The 13892-nt window shown below is 31.4% G+C and overlaps 1 protein-coding gene across 2 annotated transcripts in view; it reads left to right on the top strand.

Moving 5' to 3' along the window:
• Nucleotides 1-5676, top strand: part of LOC108910003 (probable pseudouridine-5'-phosphatase) — a 10845-nt gene extending 5169 nt beyond the window's left edge. The window contains exons 1-3 of one of the 2 annotated variants that reach the window (XM_023454758.1): nucleotides 782-1011; nucleotides 1180-1631; nucleotides 5194-5676. In XM_023454758.1, the coding sequence (XP_023310526.1) occupies nucleotides 951-1011; nucleotides 1180-1631; nucleotides 5194-5370 (690 nt within the window). In that variant the 5' untranslated portion in view covers nucleotides 782-950 and the 3' untranslated portion in view covers nucleotides 5371-5676. Of the gene's footprint in view, nucleotides 1-781; nucleotides 1012-1179; nucleotides 1632-5193 lie in introns of those variants that run through there. The other variant, XM_023454759.1, reaches the window with a different exon arrangement.
• Nucleotides 5677-13892: the final 8216 nt, after the last annotated feature.

Genomic DNA, 13892 nt, shown 5'->3' with positions numbered 1-13892 from the left:
GTTGAAGCTTATGTAGACCTTTCAACATTTAAAAGTTGTAACCAAGTGCCACACAGCTGAAATATAAAATAATATATATTATATAATTAATCAACATTTTGTACACTTTAACAAAAGCAAATTTTAATATTAACAGTTTTCATAATGAAAATGCGACAGATACCTACTTATATAGGTATGATAAATCAACACAAAAAATCACGATTTCTCAAACGAAAATTAACATTTTGATGAGCTAAACTTGCATTATGAAACTTGGCAGACTTAAATTATTAAAGTTTTACTAAAGTGGATTATGAAAGTGGTCATTACGCCAACAACTTGATAAAACTGAACATATTTAAAGACAAATTGGATTCATTATTCAAAATTTTATTTATTTAACTTACTTCTTCATCCTTTGGAAATCTGTGCATAGGGACAGCATCTCCTTTTGAAGTACAAAAAGGCACACAACAATAAAACATTTTTGTCTAAAAGCAAAATAAATCACAATATAAAACACTGCACACGATCAAAACACAACCACTCAATCAGAAGCGAAAATAAAAATGGCGTCCTCCCACGACGTTAGCTGTCAAATTTGTAAATGAATGGTAGAAAAGGACAGAGATATATCGCTATCCTCTCGGGCTCTGGAGTCAGGTAGTGGGGGTAATTTTCGATCATCTATTGGTGAAGTTACTAGGGTCTGGTCACTATGCACATTGCACAACCTGATACAACGTTTCATAATACTTCAGCAAATTTCGAGTCCCGTTTACGCATGTATTTTTCCGCTGACGTCAGTTAATGTTAAAATCTGAGGTTTATGAGAGGACGGCGGTCAATCTGGGATTGCATTTACGAGCGATCTGATCGACATTAGAGAAAAATATCAGTGTTCTTTATCCTTTTCTCTTTATTTCGTCCGGGAGGTCGGAAAAAAAATTAAAGGGAATTCAAATCCTATGAAAATGCTGTTCAAAAAAGTGACTCACGTTATTTTTGATATGGATGGACTTCTTATTGGTAAGTTACTATTTTCTAAAAATATAATGCAGTTCTCGATAAATATTGATTTTTTTTTCTAATACAGATATAAAATTTTATCTTAAATTTAACTATTTGTTCATGAAACTATCATACATTTACAAGAAATCCATTTTAACATATATAATAATAGATTATTGATTTTAGAGTCCGAGTCTGTGTATGATAAAATTATGAATGACATAGCAGCAGTATATGGTAAAGAATATACCACAGACATTAGAGTGAAAGTTTTGGGAACCCCAGAAAAGGACACAGCCAGAATAGCTGTCACAGAAATGGGACTGCCCATTTCACCTGAAGAATTCCTAATAATTTACAAAGAAAAAGTACACAAGGAGTTGCAAAACCCAGTTCTAATGCCGGGAGCTAAGGAACTGGTCAAACACTTTTATAAGAACGAGATACCAATAGCAGTGGCGACATCTTCTTCGCAGGATTCTATGGAGCTTAAGACAAAGAACCATCAGGATATCTTTAAGCTGTTTCACCATATCGTTTGTGGAAGTACCGATCCCGAGGTCAAGCATGGAAAACCTGCCCCTGATATATTTTTGGTGTGTGCCTCGAGGTTCCCCGATAAACCCCATCCTTCTCAGGTATAATAATTTTACATAAAGTATATAATAGATATATAATACATATAAATATATAATTATATATTATATAGAATATAATTCTATATATTTATTCTATAATTCTATAAATTTTACATAAACATAAACACGCAACAAATACCACCGTAAAAAAAATATTTAAAAACATTTACATATTTCTATTTAATCAAAATGACTTGATAACACCACGTTTCTAATTTCCAATTAAGGCCAAATATTTCAAAAAAATTGTACGAAATCATGTATAACAATCATTGATAACGATGGTTCGTGCAAAAATCATGATTGAGAGGTGATAAAACGTGATTGTTATTTGATTGAAAATCACATTTAATAATTATATATCCATGATTGCAAACTATGCAAACCCACTTGAAAATATCATGCTCTGATCATTCTTGCATAATTGATGTTTAAATAATTTGCAATACATCTATTATAATTTTTTTTTCATTGAATCTTGCTTTATTTTCAAGATTTATCAACAAGTTGACATGAAATATAATCTGTTTACATATATCAGCGATAATAAATAAGTTTTAGACTAGCTCTGATAAATTTGCTATTTAATTTTATATATATTTTATCATTAATAAGGATATAAAATAAATCAGTTCTTACACAGATGGCTTATTTAAAAGCAAACAATCGAATACAGGGAAAACACAGGTTTCTAATTTAATTTTATCATCATCAGGTGATAATAGCTTTAATTCACAAAGTTAACAATGGAAAATACTTCATCAGTTACAATGTTTGAATATGATTATGTAATTTAATACTTCTTTATTGTTATTCAGTAGAAAGTATGTAATTGTTATTAAATTTTTAATTATTTTAAAACTTGAATGCAAGGTCTTAAATTATGTGGGACTAAAATATTTTTTTAATACTGCATATACATTAACTAGGTCCACAAATGGGTAACCTTATATTATTAGTCTAGTAAATTTGTTTAACGATGTTGAAAAATTAGTCAACGTTTATTATAGGCATTAAGTCAACATACATTTTATTATACCAAACTTAGTGTAGTGTATTGTTTTTTCCTTTAGTAAGTATGCTAATTTAAAATAATTGATAGAGGTGTTTTATATTATTTCAAATTATGCATATTTGTATGAAAAATATTTTAGACCTTTAGGTATACGTTGAAATGTATTGAGAAATAATTTGTTTGCTAAAACAATTTTTTTTTGCCAACCACACACAATTATTTATTTTGCTGTACTTGCTGAAATATCTGTTCCTATTGATATTAAAATTTAAAGTTTCTCTTTTTGGTTTAAAAGTATGTAAAACCTTCACTTCTAAACCCGTTTTAATCTTTACCAATTAATTAAAAAATATTTGCATAAATTGTAAATTTCCTAGCTTAAATAAATTGGCAAAAAAATTGGAGACAATACAACTAGTTTCACCACTTATTGGGCAAATTTTGGCAATTTTTAGTGACTTCATTTAGAATTCAATGGGATTTATTAAATTCTGCAATTTGGCACTTTAAATATTTTTTAAACGTTGAAGCTTATGTAGGGTGTAAAACTGTAAATCTTGGAGCATATTTATACAGAGGCCACCGTTGATTTGTGGAAATATATGTTTGTTTTCTCAAATTTGGTTGTGGAAACTGATTTTTCAGAATGAAATTCTTATAGTAATTTTCATATCACATGGATTGATGTATGTATTTCACTTAAACTAGATTAATATTAGAGGTTATTATGACCCGTCTATTCACAGACTAAACACAGTGCTTTAAAAATATAGTAAGAAAGATTTTTTATTAAAAAATTTGAAATTATTTTAAAAAATATTTCAAATCCATCAGATCAGCAAATATTTTTATTTATTGTCGGTATCTATTGTAGGTCAATATCTCTGATTATTGACGACACTAAGATTCACAATCTGAACAGTTTTAAAAAATAAATACTTTTTATTAAAATCTTATAAAATTTTTTAAAAATATTTGAAATCATGGTAGATTATTAGTAGGTATTTCTATTTATTTTTTGTTATGGACATTTTACTAAAAAGTAAATATGTATAATTAGATAATATTTAATAAATCACCCAAAAAATATTAATTTAATAAAAATCACTTGACATTTTTATATTAGCGCTTCATCTGCATTAACATCAGAAAAATATGGAGACTTTAAAATACAATATACAGGATGATTCACTAACGGTGACCAAGAACGATACTTCGTATTCTTTGTTGAATTTTATGGGGAATCTTTCCTATAAGGTTTTTATCTAGGACGCTTCGTTCAAAAAGATACTTGAAAAAATATTTTTAACTTTTATTAATAATTTAAAAACTAGTAAGTGAAATAATTTGAAATTGGGCACATGTATTTATGTAAACATTGTCCAAAATCTGAGGCCTTTTTCTAAAATTTAGATGCTGCAGTAGCTGAGATACAGGGAATCGGTGGCATATTTTTCTAAATAAAATAGTACGGCACTGCTTTATGGTAACAATCTTGATATTTTCGGATTTGTCTTTCAAATTTGTACAAATTACTACACTCTTATGTTTTTGGAAAAATACCTGATTTTCGAGTAAAACTTAAAAAACAAATTGAAAACACTGGACCTCAACCTACTGCATTTTTTTTGTGGGGTGCTGTTAAATGGCTGGTATACAGTGAACAAATTAATACACCTGAGCAGTTAGAATAAGAAAGAATAAATAATAATAATAATAAAATAAATAATAATAATAAATTTCGAACAAATTACATTTTCGTTACTAAAAAGATGTCGCGCCTGTGTTTGTGGAAATGGAGGTATTTACTCAAATTAAATCATTAAAATGATGACTGATGTTAATAATTTGGATTAAAGAACTGAATGATTAGTGTTTGTCATATCATTTAAGTAAAAGTGCTTTCAATTTATTTTTTAAGTTTCACTCTTAAATCAGGCTTTTTTCGAAAAACATAAGAGGGTATTAATTTGTAGAAAATTGGAAAACCAATCCGAAAATATCATGATTATTACCGTGAAGCAGCGGCGTACTTTTTTTTAGAAAAATATGCCACTGATACCCTCTGTATCTGCGTCCCTGGAGCATCTATATTTTAGAACAAAGCCCCAGATTTTGGACAATGTTTACATAAATACATGTGCCCAATTTCAAATTATTTCACTTACTAGTTTTTAAATTGTTTAAAAAAATTAAAAATATATTTTTAATTTAACACCCTGTCTTTTTAACAAAGTGTCCTAGATAAAAACTATAGGAAAGACTCCCTTAAAATTCACCAAAGAATGCAAGGTTTTATTTTTCGTCACCATTTGTGAATCACATCTAATATGGTTTGTCACGATTGAATTTTGGTCTCGGTAGCCGTGAATGAATTGCAATTTATGAGCTACGCTAAACCTTATCATTTGTATCCATAAACAGCCAGACATTTTGGTAATTTCTATTTTATACATCCCACACCACAGCCAAGTTGATTATTAATAAAAGAAATTAAACTGATGACCAATTAATTACTTTAATTAACCATATGTTACCATTTCGCAGTGTCTGGTTCTCGAGGACGCTCCGAATGGGGTGAGAGGGGCAATAGCAGCGGGTATGCAAGCCGTCATGGTTCCGTCACCCGATGTCGGTGAAGAACTCAGGAAACCAGCTACGTTAGTGTTACAGTCCCTGGAGGACTTTAAACCGGAACAGTTCGGGCTACCCGCCTGGGAATAAGTCTAGTCCAATTTTGTTTATTTATTAAAGTTTAATGTAATAGAGAAATTATATTTTTATAGACCGTATGGTTTGTTTCTGGGTGCAAAATTATTTATTTTATTTTTAATTGATGTTTGTGCATGGTGCTTTTTCAAAGATTCTTTTATCAGTATTACGGTTCCTAAGCTGTATAGTAATAATTTGTTAAAGGTTCACACACATTTCTAGTGTGGTAGTCTTTGATGAACACTTGCCACGAGTCGTTTATGATCTGTGTGTAGTTTTAAGTTTAAGTAGGCACAATTAAACATATTGTCGTCGTTATTATGGAATTTTATTTAAAACAATCCTGTATGGTAATTATTTACTTTAGTGGCACCACCTCCAATTTTCACAAAATTTTGTCTAGCCCCCTATTTTCGTATTTTCGATGGTGCTGAACACGAATCTGAAGTTTTTTTTGTGCGGTCGAACCCAGTTTTTGCGAAAAAAAATTTTTCAAAATTCTAACCTGAATATTTCAGATAACAATACGTAGAACTCTGTATATTTTATGTAGCTTTCAGAACATCTGTAATAAACAATGAACATTGTTTAAGAAACGCATTTTCCCAAATTTGAACTAAAAAAAATATGTATTTAGTAAATAAAATTATAGTAACTTTATGTGGGATGAACAGAGATGAATGAGAGTGGGGGAACTCAATGTTGTCATCACGAATTACAAATGGCGGATTCAAACTACAAAATTTTTATTTATTAAATACATATCTTTTTACTTGAAATTTACGAAAATGTGTTTCGTGAACAGTGTTAATTGTTCATAACAGATGTTCTGGAAAGCTACATAAAATATACAGAGTTCTACGTAGTGTTATCTGAATTATCCAGGTTAGAATTTTGAAAAATTTTTTTCTCGAAAACTAGGTTCGACCGCACAAAAAAACTGCAGATTCGTATTCAGCATCATCGAAAATAGGGGGGTAGACAAAATTTCGCGAAAATTGGAGGTGGTGCCACTAAAGTAAATAATTACCTCCTGTATCTCTGAAATATGCATCCTTATCCATTTCAATCACACTTTCGCCTAAGAAGGGGTGGTGTATTATTATTCTTTGCAAATTGTGAAGTATGAACAAGTTTCACTAATGTACGTTTGAAATCAGTAATTTTTTATCCAATTTTGCACAAAAATAGACCAATATTAATTTTTCATGTTATTCATACAGGAGAATCATAACAAGTGGTAGGTACTCGCAGCAGTGGCGGCTTGTCCTATGATGAGGCAGGTGAGGCAGTATCTCACCAATAAATTTGGGAAGTACACCATTAAAATGAATACTTGAAGTGTTTACTTATTTAACTTTTTGTCACTTCTTTAATCACAATTTTACTTTTTTTTAATTTTTTTCACTATTTGCATCCATAAAATGCATAATTTTGCTTGAAACTGAAATAAAATACGGACGGCCCTGGCCTTCCATCAATCATCAACAGCAGCGCGCGAACGAATCAGTGTATCCATCTCATTTCCTCTTTAAGAAATGAATATTCAGAGCAGTGTTGCCAACTTGATTTTAAGAAATTCACTCGATTGAAACAGAAATTCTACTAAATTCCACTAGATGTTTATGAAATTTAAGTAAAAAAGTTTACGATTAAAAAATAGCACGAAATAGTTTTTTTTTGNGTAAAGTAAAATGATTACTGCTCGATACTGAACAATGTATTTTTACTTATATTTATATTTTTCTTTTCGGGAATAATACTGCCAAAACAACTAAAATTGTTCAAATGTAAAGCCATAAAACTAAAAGCTTTCATATTAAAGTGATTTTAAATTAATATGTGTTACTGTTCCTTGTTCTCGCGAATAGGCAATAGACTCTTTTAGTGTGACGTCACACATTTAGGCAACCCGTAACAAATTGTCAGTCGAAATTGTACAGGTCGAATCTTGTTTACTATTTACATAGATACTATAGAAACTTCAAATTAACTCTTTTTTACAAGGATTTAGAAGTATTTAAGAACATCCAACACGTCTTTCGTAAAATAGATGCACTAATGTGCTTCAAACTTACAAAAAACGATACAAAATTTAGTATTAGCCGTGTTATACCTAATGCGCATGTTCGGAAAAAATAGCGTTATACGCAGGTGAGATCTTGTTGATATATCATCGATGTCATCATTAGCGTATTTTCTCTTCTTGATATCTTGTTTAATTGACTGACATTTTCTAGTTCTACCAAGTATTTTTATCGTTTTTCTTGGTGCTCAACTGTGTGAGTCCGATTATAGAGTATTTCTTTTTCAAGTGGTTTATTATATACGTACTCTCAAGCGGAACTAAATTTTTTATCTTTAATGCGCATGCTCAGTAATATTAATATAGTTTTAATTTTTTAATTACTATAAAAATCAATATTCTATAAATTTAATATATAAACTCTATAATTCTTTTAATTTGTCACTTGGGGTTTGAAACTTCTGAAATATTTCTAATATTAACGCGATATTTAAGGTCATGATAAAGAAGGCATTTTTTTGGCACTTTCCAAAGTACATAAGGTCAAAAATCGATCTAGTAAAAATANTATTACCCAGACAAGGCAACAGATTCCTTATAAATTGACAAAATATGTCCAATACTATCACGATGAATATCGCATAAAGAACAAATCTGGTTAAATAAATTGGACATATTGAAAATCGGTGATCTAAGTAATACATTGCTCCTACATAGGCCAATATGGAACATACGCTGTTGACGAGATTCTTGCCTTGGAATAAGATACAAAATCTGCTCTACTAATTGTGGACAATCAATTTCATCATGCAGTAGTTTATACAAAAATTTTAGAGCAGCAAAATTGCGTCTTGTATGCAGTGAGTCTATGCTAAATGTAGTAAGAAAAAGATTATAGTCAAAACCTCTCTCGGGATAATAACCATTACATTTAAAAAACATATATTTCAGACACTTGCGTTGCACCGACTCAATACGGCAAGCTGCATTCTGATAAAATGGCGACCATATGAGAGCACAATATTCCAATTTACTTCTTATAAATGAGGCATACAATGTTTTTAAAGTACTTACATCAGTGAAACAATTCCAATTTCTAATAAAATAACCTAATGTTTTGGATGCTGATGCGACAACCTGTGCAATATGTTCAGAAAAATTTAATCTTGGGTCAAAAATCACGCCTAAATCTCTGAACCTATCAGTTCTTTCCAAAGTGCTACCATTTAGAGAATAATTGTATACTATCGGATTATATTTCATATGAAATGAAAGTAGTTTACACTTAGATATATTGAGACTCAAAAAATTTTCACTGCACCACTGACTGACAGTATTCAAAACATTTTGTAAGCTAATGCAGTCATTTAAGTTACTTATTTCCATATAAACTTTCAAATCATCAGCAAAGAGTAAGTGGCGCGAGTTTAACAATAAAGACAAATCGTTGATAAATATTAAAAATAAAAGTGGACCAAGATTTGACCCCTGCGGGACACCCGATGTGGCCAAATATTCGTTAGACTTGTATCCGCCATATTCCACAAATTGCCGCCTACTCACCAAGTAAGACCTCATCAGGGTCAATAGATTAGATGAAAACCCTATATTATCTAATTTAGCCAATAAAAGGAAATGATCAACACGATCGAATGCTTTTTGTATGTCGGTATAAATAACATCAACTTGCCCCCGTCTGTCAAGAATGCTAGATATATACTGAGTGATGCATGTTAAATTTGTCACAGTTGATCTATTTTCCACAAACCCGTGCTGGAAGGGGGATATTACTCGTTTTATTGAACTGTAAACATTGTCATAAATGATCGTTTCCAATAGTTTTCCAAAATTGCATAGAATAGCAATAGGTCTATAATTACTAGTTTGTGACGGGTCACCGGACTTTAATATGGGACAAATCCTAGTCAACTTCCACAAGTCAGGATACTCACAATTCTTCAATATAAGGTTAAATATTAAGCATAGTGGTGTAGCCAATGCGGAAATGCAATCTTTGACTATAAAACTTGGAACATTATCAACTCCAGATGTCATTTTATTTTTCAATTTTTTGGAAGCTTTGATGATATCATCTTCTGAGATGGAATAAATAATTATACAGGTACTACCAAATGAGTTACAATCTTTCAGGGGAGCCACATTTGAGGGCAGGTACACATTCGAAACAAAAGTTGAAAATCCATTAACCACATCCTGAGGAGTGTCAAATGTACTGTCATTATAATGCATTATACCAGGTATCCTTGATGAATTTCTCTTGGATTGAATGAACGACCAAAATTTAGAGGGATCAGTTACTATATTTTTTTCGAGATTCTGTTTATAGGCTACATAGGCCGTTTTAATTTGAGCTTTAGTTAGAGATCTTAAATAATTAAATTGCTCAAGATGGTAACAAGTTCCATATTTATTAAAATTAGCATGTGCTAGACTTTTTTTACGTATATTGCTTATTATATCTGCAGAATACCAAGGTGGATATTTTCTTTTAAAATGTTTAAATACTGGAATACATGTATCAAAGATACTGGTTAATATTTGATAAAACCTGTTATTAGCACATGACCTGACGGAAGACCAATCTGCATTTTGGATCATTTCATATAGCAAAGGGTAATTAGCACGTTTAAAATTATACTTTTTGCAGCAGTGAGCAAAATTAAAATCGGCCTGTTTGGAACACTCCAACTTCACAACAAAGTTAAGTGCCGGGTGGTGATCATCAACGCGCACAATAGGGCTTTCATCCTTGCTTAAGATACAATCGAAATTTGACAAAACAAGATCAAGCAGTCTATTATTACTGTTAACAATATCATTCCGTTGACTGAGATTTAGAAAAGCCATGAAATTATTGACTATATTAGTTTTAGTATCACTTATATGAGAATTAAATAAAGGAACATTGAAATCACCAAGTATTAACACCTTACATTGCGCAAAAAGATAGTGTAAAGATTCAATAGCATCTACAAAAGCCTCGAATTGATCTAAAGCAACTGAAGGGGGAATATATAACACAATAACATACAAAATTTCATTGGTTACAATCTTACATGCTATGAGGTCAATATGCGGAAATGATGAGTTAATTACATCAATATTAACAGCAGTTGCCCTAAATTTACTGTTCACAGCCAATAACACTCCACCGCCCTTAGTCAAACCCGTATCTGCAAAGTTTCGATCACTTCTAAACACAGTATAGGAGCTTGGAAATATTTCAGAATCACTTACATCTTCAGATAACCAGGATTCAGTTATAGCAATAAGGTCAAATTCGCACGTCGATACCGAATTGTAAAAGTCTATGATTTTAGTGTTCAAACCTCGCACATTCTGATAGTAACAGGACAATTCAGAGAGTTCGATATAATTGGGTGAATTTACTAGTTTAAATGAACAATCTTAGGACACCCATTAATAAATTTAATTCTTATGTTTGATTCTCCATTGAGTTTTCTTTCATCGAGATTTCTCTTAACTCGACGATAGTGATCAATTTGTTTAGGGGTTCTATCTAATGATATTGAGATGTGTTTAAACCTTTCAACGGTTCTCAGAAACTTGGCATTCCCAATTACCATATGCACNCTCAACAACACAACCAGTACTAAAGAAGATAACATTGTAATTTACATAAATTAGTATGTGGGAATTTACTTCGTGGCCCACTAACTCTTAGCAGTCGTGTAATATTGTAAACATTTTTCACGAGTAGTGTAATAAAGTGCCGTGGCTGATTTGAGTTCAAATGGCGCCTGTTCCGCTAATTAGCTATTAAAGAGTTTCTAATTGCTTATCATGCTCCCTAACGAGAATTCCACATGCGGTAAATCCTCGACAAATCCCGACTCCGTATCGCAATCGTCGGTGCTATGTCATCACCAAAAATGAATTAATTTTAGGTAATTTGAGAATCATTACGGCTTGGATTTAATTAGTAGTTGAAATTTAGCGGTCTCGGCTTCCTGTAACGTAACGGAGTGGAATGTAATTTAGAAATTCTTGATACTAATACCTGGGTTGGTTGCATTTTGTATCATTAGGACTTGCCTTGTGTATGCAGAGAAAAACATTTGTTTCTAAATGAGAAACTGTTTATTACATTTTGTAACTGATATTCTAATCGATATTTAATTAAATTAGACTTCCAAAAATTAACTTATTCCAATTTAAAATTGATCTTTCATCCCAGGGTTATCAAGGAAAAATAATGGAGATTATGCAACAATTGCAAAGCATCTCCAGACCTCCAACGATTCTTTACCTACTTCAGAACTTATATTAAAATTTTTCTGTTTAAAACGTGTGTGTAATATGTATAGGCACAATCTTTTAAATAATATTGGAAGCGTACTANCAATGAGATGTCAATTGCAAAGAACTACACAAGTTTTATGAAGTAAGAATTAGCACGAGTAATAGCTTCTTGTTTATACTTCTTCACTGCAAAAGTTCACTTTAATTCATTGACTATTAACCACTGAAAAACACGTAAACAGTCGGAGCAATACAATAACATATGATACAACATATGATACACAATTCACGATAACTCATATAATATTGATATATACTTTTAATTTATTAATTACTACAAAAGTCAATATAAATTCTATAATTCTTTTAGTTGTGGTTTGAAACTTCTTAAATATTTCTAGTATTGCCCGAATATCGCGATATTTAAAGTGATGACAAAGAAGACATTTTTTGGCACTTATGTCCAAATTCCATTAGGCCGAAAATCGATTTAGTAAAAATATGTACTGAGAAATTCTTTATGACAATGGGGTTGCCTATTATTTGGCGTATATGACGTCACTACTAAAACGGTCTATTACAGAAGTAGATAGCTCACCCGTAATAAAATATGAGTACTCTATCAAATTTGAAAATAAGTGAAGCCGATAACNATTTTCACAGACTTTGATTTATTGCGAGTCATCCTTACATCATCAGAGCTTAAACCCACACAAGTCAGATGCACTTCAAGTCGACAGCCATCACATGTAGTAAAGGATCCACCCTGTCTTATACTGTTATTGCAGTTGGGACACTTGGTATTCATAGCAATTATTGAATTGGTACAAAAAGAGACAGCAAAAAGTATTTACCACTTTTTACCGTACCAACGAAAATAATAAATGAAGGAATTTAGCAGCTGCAATGAGATATCAATTGCAAAGAACTACACAAGTTTTATGAAGTAAGAATTAGCACGAGTAATAGCTTCTTGTTTATATTTCTTCACTGCAAAAGTTCACTTTAATTCATTGACTATTAACCACTGAAAAACACGTAAACAGTCGGAGCAATACAATAACGTATGATACACAACTACTGTTCCACTGTTTCTGTTTATGTGAAATATCCAGGTTAGAATTTTGAAAAAAATTTTTCTCGAAAACTGGGTTCGACTACACAAAAATAACTTCAGATACGTGTTCAGCATCATCGAAAATAATAGACAAAATTTTGTGAAGATTAGGGAGGGTGACACTATACTAAATATTTACCCTTACCTTATAGCATCTCTAGGAAACCTGAAGAAGCTTTTGTTTGAATCATAGCTTTTAAATTTACAATTTTTAACTGCACAAAAGTGTCCAGCTTTAACTTTCTCCATTTAGGTAAGTTTTTAGATTAGATATAATAACACAAAAAACACAGAATATTAACACTCCACGCCACTGGAGTCAACACAAATACTACTAACGCCAACGCCAACTTGCAACTGATGCTTCCACGCTACTGACTTGCTCTAACCCGAAATGGACGGCTGTGCGAAGATCGGCGTAAACTCTTCCCGCCAAGGAATGTGTGAGCTGATTGTTTGGTAGGCTGTGCCAGTACCACAGAGGACTCGAGAGTACTCATAGAAGAGTACTCAAGACTCAATCTGTGCCAGTACCACAGCATAATACAGCTGGAAGAGTTCGTGTCGGCGCCTTTGATGTGGTGGTCGAGAATCAAGCGAGACGGAATCGTGCTAACTCTCTCAGATTAAGCGGAATAGTCGGGGCTGGATTAATAGAATTTTTATTATTGAAATAAAATATTTAGTTTCTACCTGACAGTACCGTAGTAGGTAATTTTAATAATATGAAATTTGAATTAGAATATTACGTGGTATGACATTAAAAGTAGAAAATGGCTATTTTAGATAGGTAATAGGTTTTGTACTTGGAGTTAATACAGATTATTAAATGAAAACTTGAAGAGTACTTAAAATTCCTTGTTGTAAGCTGCTGTTTACTGACGTAATCCTTAGAGAAGAAAATGGTTAAAATCGCGTTGTTTTCGAACAAAAAATCGTTAATATTTCGAAAACAGTAGATTTTAGAGAAAAGTTGAATATGAACATTTTTTATCAGGATACCCTAAAAAGCCTATAAAAATGTATTTCGAGCGAAAAAATCGAAAATTATGCATTTGTTTAAAAAAAATTGTTTAAACAATTTTTGACCATTAGTAACGTCTGGCA

This window comes from Anoplophora glabripennis, unplaced genomic scaffold, assembly GCF_000390285.2.
Source record: "Anoplophora glabripennis isolate ALB-LARVAE unplaced genomic scaffold, Agla_2.0 scaffold407, whole genome shotgun sequence".
In the NCBI taxonomy this organism is placed as follows: domain Eukaryota; kingdom Metazoa; phylum Arthropoda; class Insecta; order Coleoptera; family Cerambycidae; genus Anoplophora; species Anoplophora glabripennis.
The sequence above is the reverse complement of the archived record's forward strand: the minus strand, read 5'-3'. Positions and strand labels throughout refer to the sequence as shown.